The sequence below is a fragment of the Diabrotica undecimpunctata genome, chromosome 6 (genome assembly GCF_040954645.1).
Source record: "Diabrotica undecimpunctata isolate CICGRU chromosome 6, icDiaUnde3, whole genome shotgun sequence".
Taxonomy (NCBI): Eukaryota; Metazoa; Arthropoda; class Insecta; order Coleoptera; family Chrysomelidae; genus Diabrotica; species Diabrotica undecimpunctata.
In genome coordinates this window covers 126,028,795-126,049,104 of record NC_092808.1, presented here as the reverse complement: position 1 = coordinate 126,049,104, position 20,310 = coordinate 126,028,795, and the positions used below count along the sequence as shown (strand labels likewise).

The 20,310-nt window shown below is 33.4% G+C and overlaps 1 protein-coding gene across 2 annotated transcripts in view; it reads left to right on the top strand.

Moving 5' to 3' along the window:
- The window catches only part of mnd (L-type amino acid transporter minidiscs), an 89,121-nt gene that overhangs the window by 46,323 nt on the left and 22,488 nt on the right, over window positions 1-20,310 (top strand). For both annotated transcript variants that reach the window (XR_011951272.1, XM_072535325.1), the window contains exons 2-4: window positions 10,414-10,643; window positions 11,665-11,924; window positions 15,357-15,681. Coding sequence is in view for 1 of the 2 variants with exons in the window: in XM_072535325.1 (XP_072391426.1) it covers window positions 10,414-10,643; window positions 11,665-11,924; window positions 15,357-15,681 (815 nt within the window). In the remaining variant the exon portion in view is untranslated. The remainder of the gene's footprint in view (window positions 1-10,413; window positions 10,644-11,664; window positions 11,925-15,356; window positions 15,682-20,310) is intronic.

Here is a 20,310-nt window from a genome sequence, read left to right as displayed (position 1 = left end):
AATGAATCCTATTAAGTAGGCTTTGCCACTAAAGTCAGTGGATTCGTCAACTTGCAATGTAAAATTTTCTCGTGTAATAATACCAAAAACTGTACTTTCAATATCGTCTGACATATTTTTAATTCTATTTCTTATTGTATCGTCGGAGTGGGGAATTTTCATAATTTCTTTTTTTGCATCCTCACGAAACATAATTTTTACCATTTCTGCACATGCTGGTAATACCAAATATTCAGCAATAGTATGCGGTTTCAACCTTATAGCTATTAATTTAGCCATTTTATAAGAAGCTAATTGTGCTTTGTCAGAAATTTTAACATTTTTTTTAAAACTTCTTACCTGCTTTTCTTACACGTTCAACAATCTTTGAAAATATGCTTTGCTTTTAGAACTAAGATTGGCATGTTTCGTTGAAAAATGGCGTTTTAGTTTAGCCGGGACCATTGCCGAATTAGATAAATTTTCACCACACACAAGACAATTTGGCATGGGACAATCTTCACATCACCTTTCCATGTAAAGCCATAACTCAAATATGCTTCCGAATACTGGCGATTCAGTTTTTTGGTTGGTTGGGGAATGGGAAGCTGTCCCTCCACAGAGGTACTGGTACCTGCTTCATAGTTTATATCTTGTGCATCGTCGGAACTACGTTTTCTTTTAATAAGGAATTTGTCCATTGCTGCAATGCGAAACAAATTTTATTTTAAAAGGTGATTAGTTACAAAAGTAAATTAACAATATTCATCGTTGTTGTTAGCTCTAAGTAACCTTATTTTTATTTGAACTTGCTGTTAAATCTTAAATAAACTAACCTAAATTACTTACCTATCAACTGGAATTTAAAACTCAATAAAAATAGTGCGTCGTTTTCCGCGAGAAACGGTTGCGTGCACGTGACAAATAGGGCGTATTCAAGCAAAACACATGTAACGTTATAAACGACACATCTCTATTAATTTATATTTAAATAATTATTTCATTTTAATTTGTTTATTAATTTATTAATTTCTTTATCTTCAGTTTAATTTTTACTATTTTTTATTTATAAAAATAGTTGGCGCCCTATGTTTTTTCTTTTCTTCCTCTGTCTTTATTTTCTCTCTCTTTCTGTCACGTAGAATAAATATTCGCCCTCTCTCTTTTTGTTCGGCAGACTATTCTGTTCCGTGTTGACAGACAAGCTAGTTTCATGATATCTATAGCAACATCCTATGACATCTGTGCTAACTTCATTCAGTCTCCCACTTTCTGTCAAAACAACTTTTCTGTAGTGGGATTATTTTTTGCCTCTTTTTGAAATTTATAAAAGAAGGCAAAAATTATTATAAGACTCATTTTTATGGTCTACAAATTCTCTTGGGTTTATTGGTTTACTGGACAGTTTATTAGTTTATTTGACATTTTATTGGTTTATTGGATTTATTGGCTTTATATCAACCACCTTATTTGGAGTTCAACAATTGGTCAGGACATACAGCCACGTGTGACTGCAGCTCTCCAGAAGCCACAAATTCTAATTGGAGGACCCAACAGCTAGAACACACAAGCAGCCCATCGAAGCAATAAGTAACACTTATTAACTGTTAAGCTTTGGCAGGGTTAATTATTGTTTTTTTATTGATTTAAATAAATATGTTTGGTTAAAATTTGTCTTATTTGAAATCAACTGAGAACTCTGGTTCAATCCCTAGTTTAAGACAAGACGAACTCACCCTTGAGATACTGAGCTAGGCAAGGTATAGACGATAAGCTCCCATGGTTGATTGAGGTATTATTTTTACAATAGTACTTCAATTCTCTTTGGTAGTCTTATCGTTACACACATGAGCAATCAGTTCGCACCACTACCGAAGACCGAGACCAGCAGTGTTGCCAGGTACACCAGAAAACAGGTAACCGGGTAACCGCGACAATAAATACACGCATAGCATACGCCGACGAGATTGTCAAGAGAATTTTTCATCCTTCCCGATCTCTTGGAAGCGACACAATTTCACGTCGGTCTGCGAGATTAACGTATATTTTTCGCGGAACACTTGCAACACATTCGCGGAACACCTGTGTTCCGCGGAACACCGTTTAAGTTCCGCGGAACACCGGTTAAGAATCACTGCTCTACGGGCATATGTACTTGTTTGTTTTCATTTTATAATACTAAATTACGGCGACTGTCGTATCGTAGATTATCAGATCTTCTTTATTTTTTTTTCAGTCCATATTCATCTACCCTGGACTTAAGTCTCAACCAACTTTCTCCAGTTACTTAAGTCGTCAGAGCCGAAAATAACACTGTACCTCTAAAAATCATACGAACCAGCTAAATTTTGCTGAGAATGTTAATTTTGGGATCCCAAAAAAGATGCAAAAAAGTTTACGACTTTTATCCATCAGCTTCCCCCTAAAACGTCCCCTCGTAGGGAAGAAAAACGGAAAAAATCAATTTATTCAAAATCTATACGCAGTAGAAAAAAATGTTTCAAATAAAAAATGTAGCTGAGTATATTTAAAAAAAAAATGTTTATTAGCAGTTTTTGTTTAGAATGAACCGATCTCTCAGAAACAACGCTTGAAGCTACCGGTGATTTTGAATATCAGTTACGCACGCTAAATCAAATTTAAATAAAATTTGTATCAACTCGACGATAAAAATTTGATATATTTTGATCAGAGTGTACTATCGACCAAAATCAAAATGCGATTTAAAGAAGAAGAGTGCAACTTTCGTATGAAATTTTTGTATTTTGTCGCAAATAAAGTCGGTTTGTATAAGTATGTTAAATTAATAAATGTTGCGCGATTTTTGCCATTTTTTATGATTCACATGAGATCAATAAAATTGACCGGTCCTATGGAATTTTTATTGTTAGATCCAACAGTTAATAAAATTATCAGCTTTATCATATTGTAGCGAGATTAAATAAAATGAGCGGTTCGAATTTATATAAATATATTTATTTCTAAGTTTTTCAGCACGATTAGCTCTTATCAACTAAACTAACTCATAACATCGTTACATATATATACCAAAAGTGTTATTCTAGAATAATTTAAAGTAGTCCCACCTCCAATTCGCCTATGTGACGGGTTGTTCTCTCTCGCACTCGATATCGCCGGAAACTTCTAGTCGCTTTCGAGATGCAACCGTTACACGGGCCACGCTGAATGCATGTTCGTAACAATATGATGTTAAATTCGTATGGGTTAAGGGACATTCAGACATATTAGGTTATAGTATTGCGGATTCGTTAGTTAAAAATCCACTAAAGCACCCACATATATTGATTGAAAAATTTAAGACATGTGATCTTCTTGCATATGTAAAACAACATATTAAATTTAAATGGGATAGACGTTGGATTCAGTTCGGTGAAACAACATTCAATAATTTGTTTAAATTACAACCTACAGTGGCTGCGAACCAATTTTACAAAGTTGTTGCACTATGTAGAAACACAGTGTTGACCATCCTTATTACCCATCATCCCAAGATTAAAAGTAGATCATTGATGTTTTCCGAAGCATCTATATAAAATCGGAGTTCTGCCAAGAGACAGATGTGAGTGTGGAACTAATATAGCTGATCTAAATCACATATTCTTAAACTGTCTCTTACATGTCAATACAAGTATGTGGCTGCTTCAAGAATTGCTGAAAGCAAGTTTAAAGGCGCCATTAATACAAAAAATTTTAAATTGATTCTGGTATTTCTGCAAAAAATTGAATTGAAAGGCGTGAGTGAAATATTTGATCTTTTGAATGGATATTTCCTTTTTATATGTGTACCTATTTGTTGCCCACCTGTCTAACCCAGTGGCGGCTCGTGGCTTTAGAGACAGGGTCGGCAAGGTTTTTTGTCTCTTCAGGTAGGTATCCCGTCCAATAAAAAGGCTCAATCATCATAGGAGATTTTCTGTTTTTTTTTGTAGTCATTTGAGACAAGCTTGACATTCCCTCTTGTTTCATGGTTTTTGAACAATACGTTTTGATTGGCAAGAGAAATCCCGTTCATTTGAGGCAGAAGTTGATGGTAATGAGAGAATTAATAACAATAATTTATTGATTTCGATAACAGTTTGTTGTGATGAATTGCAGTATATAAAATTATACGTATCTTGTAACTTATCCCACCTTCCGAAAATATTTGGATCAGCATATAAAACTTTTAATTCATTTTCTAATTTTATTTTATTAAAGAATGATAGATAATTTTTAATTAACTTTCCTAATAGATGTCTTGGAAATTCTTTGACGTAACTTTTAAATTTTGAATCGTTAAAAAGGTCAAAAATTTGCAAATCTTCAAAATTCGAAGAACGAGTATCTATTTGCATAATAATAGTATACAAAATTTCAAAATGTATTCGTTGTTCGAGATCAGTGTCTTTGTTATGCCTTTGTTTTTTTTTGTCTGATTCGGAAATATCAAGGGAATCGAAAACGTCAGTGCGTATATGTTGAAAATTACTATCCTTACGAAAATTAATGTTTTTACACGCATCCTGCAAAACTAAATTATTATATGCGCATGACAATGAGTAAATAACGCTTGCGGTGCAATAGTTTTAAATTTTGCCTGAAGACCATTCAATTCACCGGATAACACGGCAGCGCCGTCATAAGTTTGCCCTGCCAATTTATTTTTGATATCAAAAATATGTTCTGCTTTATGGCTGTTACTCACGTCTGTCAAAAATAAAAACCTCTCATGGTTTCCTGAATCTTAGATTCAACGTTATTCAAAATGTAACTAATTGATTCTATTAATTAATTTATATCAATTAAAGGACGTAAAACTGCGTGATTATTTTTTACAATTTCGTTATGTTTAATGGCATTTTCACGTTGGACATTATCTAATAAAACAGAAGTACTTTGTTTTCCAAATAAATCTAATTTAATCTGGCTGTATGTATGATCTTTCGAAATGTCATGTTTCTGTAAAGCCCTAAATAATTCCTTTAAATTATCGTAACCAGATTCACACCACGAATTTTGATGTTTGCCCTATTTGTCGAAAGTAAAATGCAAAGCCAACAGAAAAGTTTGTTTTTTATTTCACTCCCGGTAATCCATGAGTACTTGCTGTACCAATTATTCGAAAATAATCTATTACTTTCCTTACCCCGCACTAATATTTATAAGCCGGGACATTTTAGACAAAGGATGCCCCTTATTTTTAATATCAATTTTTTCTTTTTATGGAATAGATGAAAACCCATTTTGCAAAATATAATTAACAATATCACATTTATCAGTGCCTACATTTTCTCTCATATATTGCATTTTTTAGTTTAATTTACCTGAATTTGTTTACACTTTAATTTTAAAAAAGAAAAATCTTAAAATAAAAAACCCTTTAACTATTTACGGCAACGATAACTTATCACAGTATTACTTTAAAAAACTATAACAAATCAATACAAAACGAATCGATCGATACACTCTCAGGAAAGCTATTCAATGCACTATCACTGTACTTCCCGAAATAACATTTCATTTGCGGTCAATACCAATGAAGCATCGGCAAGTTCAATTCTGCCGTACCTACCGTTTAAAGACGTACGGAGAGAAATGTATATTTGGTTGCCTATCGACTAATATTTCGTTGATTTTTACATGTAAATCGTCAAGCTTGGGATCGGCTTGCCGAAACGGGTCTGTATAAGAATTCTGCAGTCGGATGCTTGACTTGAATCTCGGATCATTAATTTAAAAAGTGCCTTGATGCGCAGGGATTACTTAACGCTCGAATTGATTGAATTCTTTTAAAAACCATGAATAAAATTGAGTCTGTCATACATCTCACACATCAAAACATCTCACAGATATTTTTTTATTACAAAGAAACAAATGACATCAACTTATTACCCGCGATAATTAATTATTGAAATACTGATTAAGTTAAATATTAAAAAAATTCTATAATATCTATAAATGTGTGGGTCGGTACTGCCGACCCTGACCGGCCGCCACTGGTCTAACCGTGGTTTATGTCTTGTGTTATAAATTAAGTCGCTCTGTTGAACCCCTGAGCGTGAATAGTTTCCTTCCTGTACAATCCTAAATAAATGAATACTAATATTTTATGTTACGTGGCTAAAGGTTCTAAACCAAGGCTAAAATACAAAAAAAGACGGCACTGTAAGGTTGCTGTACACAATTTTCTTTTTTTGCAGATATTAAGTAACAACTAATAGTTGCAGAAAGTTTTTAACAATTCTAATGTATAATTTAATTAATAAACATTCACTTTTAAATAAAACTAAATATTTTAAAAAATCTTGAAAATTAAAATGGATAGTTTAAACAAAAAAACCCGTATAATGGTCTAGTAATGAACTAAATCGTAACGGATAATAAATTATACCCCTTGAACCTTCTTGAATAGAATTATTTTTCAGCCGTACTACAGAGAATTTTGCAGTAACATGTTAAAAGAAACTGTCTTGCGTTTATTACGCACCCTGTTTTTTTAATTTTATGCATTGTTTTATCGTTAAAACCACAAGTGATAAAAACTACATTTAAAATTATAATTTTTATGATTATACGTTATTTATAGTACCCAACCTTAAGTAGAATTTTCATTTTCAATTGTGTTGGTTTTGCTGTCTTCTTAATTGAAATTTAATTTATACGCGTTTTAACATTAAAAATCATGGTAATCTGATATTTATTATTCATCATCATATAACGGGGGTCCTACGGCGATTGCCGCTTTCCGCATTTCAGCCTCCATCTTTTCCTATCTCTCCAATCTCCCTCTTCTAAGCCTCTAGATTGCATTGTTTTTGTAATTTCTCTTCTCCAGGAATTTGGTGGTCTTCCCCTTTTCCTTCTTTTTGGCGGAACATACATTAAGGCTTTCTTTGGCCACCGCTCCTCCTCCATTCTCATCACGTGACCATACCATTGTAATTGCCTTCCTTGTATTCTATCTGAAAGAGTATCTCTAATTCCTGTACGGTTTCGTATTTCCTAATTCCTGATTCTTTCCATTCTCGATACTCGACGTGACCTTCTAAGATAATCCATTTCCACAACGTCTACTTTATCTCGTTCATTCTTTGTCATCGTCCAACATTCGGCACTATATGTGGTAATTGGTTCTTCAATTGCTCTGTATATCTCAACAGCATCCTTGCTTTAGGCCTTTAGTGACTTTAAATTCATTTGAGGTTCTGGTTCCAATTTTTACACAACTAACTGCATTTTCGTACAATTTATATATCGCTGGGATATACGTCGAATCCAATCCGGACCTTTCGAGGACCTCAAACATTTTCTTTAACGGGACACTATCATATGCTTTCTCACTCAAGGTCTATAAATACCAAATGGGTCTCTCTACTTCTTTCGACACGCTTTTCAATTATTTGTCGTAGGATAAATATATTATCAAGGCAGGATCTCCCGGTACGAAAGCCGCTTTGTTCTTCAATATCTTGTATCTGTCTTTCAACCCTCTTCTTTAATATTCTGCCGTACAACCGGCCCACAGAGCTCGTCGCACTAATACCTCTATAATTGGAACAGTCTCTTTTATTCCCTCTCTTATATATGGAGCTTATATAAGATTTATTCCAATCTTTAGGAATTTCCTGGTCTCCACACATACATTTATTGAAAAGGTCTACTATTAATAATTCTAAAAGTGGTCGGCCCATATTTAACCAGCTCTATGGGAATGTCTCCAGGCCCTGCGGCTTTTCCGTTTTTAACCTCTTTTAAGGTTTCCGTCAATTCAGATAATGTTATTAAAGGGATTTCCTGTCTTTCGTCTCTGTTGTCTATTAATTCCCTTATCTTTTCCCAACTGTACTCTACTCTATCCTCTTTCAGCAGTTTCGTATAATATTCTTCCCATTCATTTAACTTTATGAGAGAAATGTTGTCTTCATTTTTCTTATTTTTCCTAAACTGCTTTAATGTTTTCCAAGCTTGTGCTACTTTTGTTCCACCCATAAATATGTCCAGTTCATCACACTTAGCCTCCCAGTTTATATTTTTCGCCTTATCCACGTCTTTTTTAACTTCTCTATTCCATTTAGCGTATATTTCTCTGTCTTGAGGATCTTTGGATTGAAGCCATATGTGATATGCTTGTTTTTTCTTGAGAACTTTCTCTTCTAGTTCCGTTGACAACCATTCAGGTTTTCCTTTTTTCCGATTTTCAACTTTTTCCAGTGCTTCATTTGCCGCTTCATGAATATATTTTTTAATTACCTCATACACTTTCAGGGTCTAAGTCCTTTGTTTCTATATTTTTTATTTTCTGAGCTATTCTAATTTTATATAAGAACTTTGTCAAATCTTGTTTAAAGCTTTCCAGGTTATATTTTATGTTTTCTATGGTTGTTCCTATGTCTGTTACTTCATCATTTTTGTTGTTCTCTCTTAAATGTCACCATTACTTTTGCAATAATCATATGGCGGTAACTTCCACATTCTGGCCCTCTAAACACCTTCACGTCCTTCGTTTTTAGTTTAGAATCTTTACGCTGAATGAAATAGTCAATTATTGATTTTAAATTCCTGGTAGGCTGTGTCCATGTAAATTTGTGTATATTCTTATGGGGGAAGAAACCATTTAATATTTTCAAAGAATGTGCCTCGCAAAAATCTATTAATCTTTTACCATTGTCGTTCAGAATGTCTTCTCCATATCTCCCTATTATTTCACTGTTGGAGCTCTTTCCAGTTCTTGCATTAAGATCACCTAAGATCCAAATTTCTTTCTTCTTATTAATTGTGGCTAGAACAGTTGTTAACTTGTTAAAGTACCTTTCCTTGCTGTCAACCCTTGAGTCATCCGTCGGTGCATATGTTCCAATTACCACTATTTCATGGCCATTTTTCTTAATTTCCATGAGGATAATTCTTTCATCTATTTCTTGCCATGATTTAATACATTTTTTCAGTTTCTGATGTATTGCTATAGACACTCCCCTTTTAGCTCGTTCGCTCTTTTTTACGCCACTATAGAAATGCAGGTATTCCTTTATCTTTTCATTTCTTCTTCCTTTTTTCTTTACTTCAGTTAATACACAGATGTCTAGTTTCATTTTACTCAGTTCACGGAAGACCTCCTCCTGTTTTGTCATTATTCCTTGTATGTTCCAAGCACCCAAATTCATAATCCATTTTCTTTGCGAATTTCGTTTATAGTTTAATCCGTAAAAGGCTTTTTGCTGAAATTTTTATTATTACATAGACTATAAACATACCATGGGACATTTTAAAGAGATCATTTGAAGCATCAATCACATATAAATCAATACTACAACATGTAATGTAATGAAATATAAAACACAGAGGAAGATTACGCCAAATATAATCCTTTTTAAATTCTATATGCTGCATTTTTCTGTCACATATAATTTAAAACCATAAATTATATTATATTATCTCCTTGTCTAACTCCTCTTTTAATGGGGATGGGATTTATGTTTTCGTGTAGTTAAACTATTATAGTTGTGTTTTAATATATATTATATATTGGTTGCCAATATCTCGAATCTGTTCTACAATTATTATTAGCTTGTTCTAGAGCCCACATTTCGATGCTATTAAATGCGTTTTCTTAGTCTACGAATGCAAGAAATACAGGTAGTTGGTACTCATTTGCCTTCTCTATTCGCGATTGAAAAAAAAGTATCTGACCTCTGGCGGAATAAATTTAAACTACTAAAAGTGGTATAAACAAACCAGACAGCTGTTGATTTGAATAGAATTATTAAATTTTTTTAGTAAATTTCAGCATTATGACTATGTCACAGTATATTGCCAAAGAATATTCTTTATAAAGCAATATACTGTGACTACGTTAAAGTATTTTAAATCAAATCGATATTGTTCTGTTCCTCAATGCAATTCAAGATCGACAAAAGATATTTCTCTTTCCTAAACTGGAAAACTTGAGGAAAAAGAGGAAATCAATAAAAAGAAAATAACACTATCATTAAGTCAATAACATACTGAGAATACATAATTGATTTTCTTGAATAACAGAAATACAAATACTTACCATGTTGGGATAGTATCGTGAGGTTTTTTCCTCATGATTTATTACGGAATCTTTTTAGACAAATCATGTACTATGATCTTTTTTGACAGGTGACTCTCCAAGTTAAGGTTGATTTCATGTAATCAAATGAACTATCTTACAATAAACTCAACAAGCTATTTATTTATGTTAATATACAATAAAGTACTTACATGTTAAAAAATAGTATAAAATTAAAATTAACATATTAAAAACATAACGCATCATATAAAATAATGCATATATTAGGTAGTAAGACTTATCTTACTACCTACTATAGACTATCCACTTATTATCTTCTATCATAGTAATTTGTAATACGAAATTCATGTCTTTATTTTAATAACACAAACAATATTTTATAGGTACTATGATACCAAAATCTGGAGGAGATTATGCTTACATCAAAGAAGCTTTCGGACCCCTTCCGTCGTTTTTATACCTTTGGGTAGCACTATTTGTTTTGGTGCCTGTAGGGAACGCTATAACGGCAATCACATTCGCCCAATACATCGTACAACCATTTTGGGGCACTTGTCCAGCGCCGTACGAAGCTGTGCGACTGCTAGCTGCAGCTACTATTTGTACTTTAACGGTGAGTATATTTTTGGTACTATGAGAAACAAAAAAAAAATTGTTTTAATATTTGGTTTATTACATTTACATTGACCAATCAAAAGGATAATTTCTTAATTATTTCTTGCATACGTTTGGTTGGGGTTTTCTATTATTAGTTTAGTTTTCATTTGTAGAAATGTATAAAGGTACGTAAAGTATCATTTGTATCAGTATTTTCTCGTATGAGGAGTAAGACAGTTCTGCGTTTTGTTCCCACTAATATTTATCATCTATTCGGAGTTCGTTTTCAATAAAGCATTTGATTTAATGGCATAGATATTGATAATTTAAGGTATGCGGATGACACGGTTTTAATTGTAAATAGTTACGAAGATCAACAACTGATTAATAGGATTACCACAACGTGTAATTAATATGGGCTGAAGCTAAACACCACAAAAACAAAGGTAATGACTTTCAGTAAAACGCCTTAAAACAGCTTATGGAGAACAACTAGAGAGAACCAACAGTATTACTTATCTTGGTTGTTATTTAAATGAGAACTGGGACACAATCAAAGACTTATAGAGTACAAGAATACGTATAGAGAAGGCCAGAGCTGCATTTTTTAAGTTGAAGAAAATCTTATATAGAAAGAATATTACTTTGAGACTGAAAATTAGATTAGTAAGATGTTATGTGTTCTCTATTCTTTTATATAGTGTCGAAGATTGGATTTTAACAGATACACTTCTAAGAAAACTTAAAGTCTTTGAAATCTGGGTGTATCGGAGAATTCCGCGAATAAGCTGGGTAGATAGAGTTTGTAACGAGGTTGTTTTGCAGCAGATGAGAAAAGTTCAGAGGGACTGGGAGAAGAGGTCAGAACAGTCAAAATTCGCAAACTGGAATATTTTGGCCATGTTATGCGTCACATACGTTAATTTAACGGAATTCTTTGATTCCTATTTACTATATCTTCTTTGTGAACTTTCTGTTTTTTAATTTAATAGGTTATCATCAAAACATTATTTTAATATTTCTTTTTCCTTTTGCAGGCTATTAATTGCTATAACGTTAAATGGGTAACACGAGTCCAAGGAATATTCACAGCCACGAAAATGTTCGCACTTGGAATTATTGTGATTGCTGGAATCTACTATGCTTGCTTGGGTCATGTGGAACATTTTCAAAGGCCTATGCAAGGATCGAATTGGGACCCAGGCCATATTGCACTCGCGTTCTATTCAGGATTATTTTCATATTCCGGTTACAATTATTTAAACTACGTTACGGAGGAACTTAAGGATCCTTATAAGTATGTATATTAAATGTAGTATTAATTTTATTTTTTTATTAGTTGCAAATATTAAAGATTCAAGATTCGCTGTTGACGTTAATTATATTTTATATTAAAAATACCACACTCACTAAAAAATAGATCTGAATAAGTTGAAATAAATATAATCAATTGTCACAATAAAGTCTAAAAATTTTAACTTTTAAGTTTAGTACCGATCAACATTTAGCGGTGTGCGGTTCTTAGTTTTTTGAAAGTCGTTTTTGGTTGAGTTTACCGAAAGTACAAGCTGATTATAGCCGCAAATGTCAAACATGGGACAAACAAATTCGGTTTAGCAGTGTTGGGCATGTTTTTATAATGTAGATACTGCATACTTCAAATATAAAAAGATAAAGCTTTAGAAAAGTACATTTTATTTATATTATGTTATGAATTCTGCAATTTTTGATTTATATAAAACAAGAATGAGTAAATATTTGTTTATTTGGAGATTAAGTGCAGTTAATTATTAGAAATTTTTTGGCAATTGCGCTTTGAGAGATTAGGGGATAGATTTGCCAATCGTCAAATCAGCAGTTGTAAGATTGCAACAGATGTTTGCAATTAGGTAATTTCGAAAGAGACAAATATTTAATAGTTAATGTTTCATATAAATTAAAAATTGCAGAATTCATATAATAGTATAATCAAAATGTACTTTTTAAAAGCTTTCTCTATTTATATATAACATATGCATTATAAAAACATCCCAACACTGCCAAACCGAAATATTTTATTTCATGTTTGAAATTTGCGACCATATTCAGCTTGTACTTTCGGTAAACTCAACCGTCGTTTTTTTATAATGCTTAGAGTACAAAGACTCGCTCCACCAACTGAAATAGTTTGAAAGGGGGAGAATAGTTAGCCAAGAGAAGCCGGACTTTCTTTTCGGGAAATTGAGAATAGAGTTCACAGAAGTTTAGATACTGTGTTAAGATGTTATCAGGCATCGAGCGTCAAGATCGTCCCTAAGGTTGATGACCTTAAGAGACTGCTTCTTTATTACCAGGTCACACTGGATGGCATCTCTTACCCCCGAGCATCAAGATAATCGTCTTAAACGGCGCAAGGAACACTTGGTTTTGGACCAGGAATGGTGAAAGATGAAATCCACAGTTTTTTGTCGAATGGCACGTGCTCCGCACTGTTAGGGCTATGGTGGGGCTGTCATCGCTTGTGGTTCAAGGTCACCTCTATTCGTCAGAGGAAACATAACAACTCAGTGAGGCGTATAAGAAATTCTGGAACCTCATGTCATACCTATCTTCAGACGCTCTAATATCCAATCTTTTAGCAGGATAACGGAAGCCCACAAACTGCGACAGTCACCATGTACTTTTTGGACTAGGCTGGACTCAATCCTTTGCTTTGGCCCAATAAATCCCCAGACTTTGTGGGCACTTTGAGAGGAGTTAATTATGGCATGAAACAAGAAACTCCAGCATTATATTGACCATCTAATCAGAAGTGAGCCCAGGCGCATCCAAGATTGTGTTGGTCACCGAGGTGCATCAACACATTAATAATTGATGTACTGAGTAACGAGTAATTGGACTTCTCCGCACTAATGCCGCACCCTGTATATATATTCACTTCTACAATTCAACCTAATCATAATAGTACTCTGTTGCATCTTCTTTTTCTATTAATATTATTCTGTCCAAATCTCAACTTGTCTTAAATATATTTCTTCGATATTGAAAAAATATTTGCACCTATGGAATTTGCAGTTTAAGTCGATTACCATAAACTTATCATTTGCATGTTTTTATAAGTTCCCATATTATTACTATGGCATTTTTATTAATATTTATTAAAAACATTACCCTTACGCTTTTTTAATTATTTTCAACAATATAAAAAATCACTAAACCCTGGCTGTGCATTCACTTACGTCAACATACGTTGAAAATTACGTTAAATCCAGAGGTAGCTATAGAAAAATGATATTGTATGAGTAGTATTGTAAAGCTTTTTGCCGTTTGTGGATTGTACAATGGGTCGAGGTAAAGTTATCGATGAGAAAATTTGTTCAATCATTATTAATTTTTTTAATTCTGGAAAATCCGATTCGGAAATCGCGAATATGTTGCAATTGCCACGCTATACTGTAAGAAATATAGTCAGAAGACACAAAACTACAGGTTCGGTCGTCAGAAAACTTATAAATGTACGAAAAAGTAAAATAATCGAAGCAGATAGAAGGGCGTTAAGACGCAATATAGAGAAAATTCGAATGGAGTTAAGTGTTTTATGGAGTGACGTTATTGGAAGACACGTTTCTAGATCAACATGTCACCGAGAATCCCACAAATTAGGATTTGGCACTTACAAAGTAAGTTTTATAGTTGAAAAAATTAGTACGAATTGTTTTTAAAAAATTTCATTTTATTTTAGGCTAAGGCAAAGCCACTTTAAACATTACAATAAAAGAAAAATAGACTAAGATGGTCAAAAGAGCATAAAGATTGGACTCAGTTGCAATAGGATTCAATACAATGGAATGATACAATGGAGTCGAGATTTGAAGTGTGTGTTCGAGACAGTAGAAGTCGCGTCATTCGCAGGAAAAATGAAGCTTTCCATCCCGACTGTCTGAAGATAAAAGTCAAATTTTCTGCATCTGTCATGATATGGTGCAGCATGTCGTCTAAAGGTGTGGGAAAGTTACATTTTATCGATTGTAAACACGGACAAATATTTGAATATTTTAGAAGAATCTCTTACCTATTATGAATCACCGTTTAACATCAGCTGAAGGTTTTGTCTTCCAACAGGACGGCGCGGGTTGTCGTACCTCAAAAAAAGAGTTTAAAATTGATTGAAAACCATGGCATGTCACTTCTGGAATGGGTTTCTAACAGTCCCGACTTATCCCCGATAGAGACCTTGTGGCTCGAAATGAAAAAAGCTTTCAGAACACATCCTGCCAGGTCCGTCAACTAATCGAAGGAAAAATTGCAAAAAATATGGGATTCGTTTACATTAGAATTTTGTCAAAACTTGGTAAAAACTATGCCTTGAAGAATTGTGGATGTCATATAATTAAAGGAGATGTAACTCAGTGGTAAACTTTCACATTTTTTTTTGTTTTTTTTTTAAATTTATTATTATTCTGTGTAATCAATAGTTTTCATTAAGTTATAGAATATTTTCTATAATTAGGAAATTCAAAAATATTGTTCGATGCATTAAAACTTCTAAAATTGACGCTGCGCTTTTATTTTTGTCCTCTAAAATTTAATTTTCCTATTAATCTAACGTTGGGCCAACTGATATGGGAAGGGACTCGTATATGTTCATTTCTTGCTTTTCTAACACTGTACCTAAGAATATAAATGAGTTTGCTTGCAATGCGTCTGTTAATTTAAAAGTAATTTTGACGTTTATACAAATTTGTTTTAGGAATCTTCCCAAAGCCATCTGTATATCCATGCCGGTAGTAACAGTCGTATATGTTGTCACAAACATAGCATACTTTATTGTATTGAGCAAAGATGACGTTTTGGCTTCGGAGGCTGTTGCTGTGACTTTTGGTGATAAAATTTTAGGCATGTTTTCTTTCATCATGCCTTTATTCGTCGCTTGCTCAACATTTGGCTCGCTAAATGGAGCGATATTTGCTTCCTCGAGGTTGTTTTATGTAGGAGCAAGAGATGGTCATTTACCGCAAGCTATCTGTTTGATTTCTGTGAAAAGGTTGACACCTGTCCCGTCTTTAGTATTTTTGGTAAGTAATATAACCTGAATACATACAGTGGCGAATCAATTAATAATGAGCCATCGAAATAAATTGTAATTAAGTAGTAGGTGGTAGATTTTAGACTTAAATACCGATGGTTGGCATTTTAGTCATTTTTCAAATCAAAATGTCGGTGCATAACGTTTATATCCTAGTAGTTATCAATATAAATGTTGTTTATAAACAGATAGTACAACTCGATGGATAGTACTCATACTCATAGTTTTATTAAAAATATATAAACAATAAGTTATGTTTAAAAGGTTATGTAGATTTATGTCATTCTGTGGAAGTGGCTAAAATTCCAACCAGCATTATTTTTATTGCGCAGATTACTCTAATTAAGTTTGTTTTTCGATATGTTATGTAAGTAGGCTATTATCAGTTTTTCTATACATATACTTAGGATTTATTACAATTATTTTATTAATGAAATATCAAAAGTTATTTATAGCAGAATTATGATATCAATATACACTCATGGACAAAAATATCGAATATTTTGGAATTTTCCATTTTTTTTTGTAGTCACTATTATTTCAAAATAATTTTAGATTACTGATAATACTCATATAGTAGGCTGATGTACTCAACTGGTCTGAAATATTTTGATGTTTATTTTGACGTTTATTCAGTGGTTAGTGGCATTCGTACATTTTATCATAAAAAACCTTCTTCACGTAAAGCAAAAATCATACTAATTCGGTTATAATTAAATATTGTTTTTATTTAATTAAGTTTAAAATAAGTATCTCACCAATTCGACACTGCGATGAAGCCCAAGTAGCACATATTGTAATTTTTTACGAGGAAGGATATGCACAAAAAGATATCGCACGACGTCTCAGCAGAACTGAATCTATAGTTTCGAATACCCTGAAAAGGTACCGCGGAACAGGAAATTTTGTACGAAGGGCTGGTAAAGGACGCCCAAGGTGCACAACCGCAATTGATGACCATTTTTTGGTTCTTAATTTTACACGAAATCGTTCATTGACATCGATGCACCTCAGAAATGAGCTATTAAATGTTAGACAAGTTAATGTGAGTTCACAAATAGACGAAAATCAAAAGAAGCAAACTTAAAGCCCAGACGCCCCGCCAAAGTTCCACGTCTTTTCCAAAATCATAAAATTCGTCGTTTGGAATTTGCAAGAACACATATTTAGTGGAATATCGACAACTGGAAAACGTTCTTTTCACTGATGAGACCAGAATCCTATTATGGAAGCCAGATGGTCAAAACTACGCCTACAGAAGAGTTGGAGAACGATTCGCCAGCTGCAGTCTCTCCCAGACCGTTAGTTTTGGAGTTGATGGCATAATTATTTGCGAAGGTATTAGTTGGGAGGTACGTACCGCACTTGTGGAAGTGATATGAAAGATTCACGTTAATGCTCGACCACATGGCTCTGCCATAGTGAGTAATTATCTTGATGAGGTCAAAATTCCAAGATTGGATTGGCCACCGTTTAGCCCGGATTTAAATCCAATATAGCACATGTGGGATCACCTAAAACGCAGCATAGGACAAAGAAATCCCGTTCCAAATATGATAGAGCAGCTTCGACTTGCTGCACAGGATGAATGGAATGCTATTTCCCTAAGGATATGTTCAAAATTTACTTGCAAGCATGCTGAGAAAGATGCAAGCAGTAATAAGAGCTAGAGGGGGGAATACTCGTTACTGATCATGCACTTCTTTCAGTTAAAACGACTTGTTTAAGCAATTTAAATTATCATTTAAGTTTAGAGTAAAATAACCTTATTTGCCTATTAAACATTTATTTTTTTCACAATTTTCTCCGTATAAAAACCTTAAAATTGTTCATTAAACATTGTTTAAATAAACTCTATTTTACAATAAACGACTTGATTGACCAGAATTTATTTTGAAAAAACAAAAATAAGAAAATTCCAAAATATTCGATATTTTTATCCAAGAGTGTATATTTTTTGGTGTGCATAACATCTATTTATATTATGCATTTTTAATGTAATACCAAAGAATATAGACGCATATAGAAGGACATTTTAAATGGACGATTTGGTTACGGTTATTATACTTAAAAGCTCTCCTGTAGAGGGCGCCTTCATAAGCTAAAACCGTGGCCGTCGCCTTAAAACTATATCGTGAAAGATCGAGTTAGAGAGAAGTATGAAAGGACTACGAAGGAAGCTACGAAGTTAACTTATGCATCCACGATTAATATTTTTTTTACAATAAAATCTGTATTTTTAATATATTAAACTGTTAAATTTTTAATTTTTAAACACAAGTTCGAACACAACGAAAAACCATGACGTTACTTTTTATTATACCTTTCTCCTGTCCAAAAAAATGAACTACGAAACTTTTTATAAAACTTTCAAAATATATTCAACCAAAAATTTCAATTTTCTCAAGACTTTTCGTTTAACTTTTTAGATTATTTTCGAAATTATTTCATTAGACAATTGTCCTGTTCAAAAAAGTAATCGGAATTACGATAAGTTTCCTTCATAGGCTCATTGCCTGTTATTTCAAAATGTGTCGATATTCTGAACAAGACAACCTCATCTAAGACATTTTTTAACAGTTTGGTGTTTGTACTATCCCAGGTGAGATGGTACGCATTAGCATCACAGCCAATGATTAATTGAAGTCCATTTTTCCTGCAATCTCTCACTAGCTGTTCCAACCCCCTTGATGGTGGTTATTCGTCATCATCATAAGGGAGGTATGCTGATCCGAAAACTATCAGACAGGCCCCTGATTGTCTTAAATCAATTGTCCAAGTTTATAATATGCCTTAAAATGAGCAGCCCTCAATGCTTTATACAAGACCTTGTCAATCGTATAGACTAGAGTTTGCGCGTCTTCCCCGATCTTTTGATTTTTCAACAACCAATCTTCTGTCTTAATGTCTTTATTTTGCCTCTTTAGAAGGGGCCTGATGGTTTCTTCATCAACATCTTTCTTGAGGGCGCGGGTGAGGACTATGGAGCGCCTGGACATATTATTTGGATAAACTATATTTAAGTTTATCCAAAGGCCAAAGGCTTTTATAGTTTCACAGGGTTCCTTCGCTAAACGATGTTTTATGGAACTGCAGAAGTTAATTCTAACCTCATCAACTTTTTGTTCCAGTTTGTTAATAATCAGATCTGCTTGAGCTCGATGTAGTTAATTATCAGGATGGTGTCTGTGTGCTACCACAATTCTAGATACTTTTGTCACGTTGCTTTATGACCTAGTCTGCTCGTTAAAGCCTCTTGGTTTCATCAGTTTCATTTTCATATATATTCCATCACAATATCAAAAATGAAAAAAAACTACCTAGAACGTTATTGTTTACACCGATTTATTTAATATTTTCGAATATAATATTTTACACGAAAAAAAAACTAACAATTCATTAATAACCATTATCTAAATTCAAAATGGCATGAATGACATTTCTCCATGATTGTCTTATGAAAGAAAATTAGAATTTTGATGTTTAGTTTGCTGCGATACTCCGTGCGGCTTACTTGATTTAAGTTTTAAGTTAAAACTTAAGATTTCAGTTAACAGCATATTATCTTCTTCTATTCTATAAGCAGTCCTGCTTTATCATAGTCGGATTTATACCTTTATGAAAGATTGTCTTATGCGAGCTTGCCCTGTATTTCTTCTACAGTTTGGAAATGTACTTCTTACTGATTTCACCACTCTGGTCTCTATTATACATGTGCTCTATTATACATTACATTCTTGTTTATTGTTGTGTATCCACTTCATTTAATCATGTTGTTTACATTTTCTTGTAATGTTTTAACTCATCTTTCAGTCTCTCAGTGTATTTCGTGTAATTCTTCCCAGTATTCTCATTGCTGCCGTTATCCTTTGTGTTGTGGCTGTATCAGGTCTTGTTTCTGATGTGTACGTCATTATCTGTCTTATACTGGCATTATAAATTCTTGATTTCATGTGAATGTTAATATATCGGTTTCGCCATAGTGGGTTATTGAACCACTATTGGAATCAAACCGCAAATATCAGAATTAAAGGTTAAAACACACCGACTTCGTAGAAATCATTCCTTGTAGAGGCAAGGCTGTATTTTGTTTCCTCTAATATTTAATATCTACTCTGAAAGAATATTTAGCGAAGCTTTAAGCAAAATTTAAAAAAGGCAATCTACTAAACGGGTACCGCTTGAACAACAGCAGATATTCAGATGACACAACTGTATTTGTAGCCAACCAAGAAGACCGACAAGTCCTCATGAACAAAATCACGTACCACAGTCAACAATATGGACTCAATTTAAACGTAAACAAGACAAAGCTCATGATAATTAGTAAAAAAAATAACAGAAGGTCAACTCTACGTCAACCAAAACCTAGTAGAAAGAGTGGAGCACTACAACTACCTCGGCACCATAATAAATTAATAATGAACCAATAACCAAGACATAATAGTGCGTATCGGAAAAGTTCCACCTTCAACCGGATGAGGGCGTTCTTCAAAAGCCACAATCTTTCTCTTGGTATAAAACAGAATGCTGCGTGTTCTCAGTTATGTTTTATGACGTTAAATCGTGGTCATTAAAGGAAGATATGTGCAACAGATTGGAAGCGTTTGATATGTGA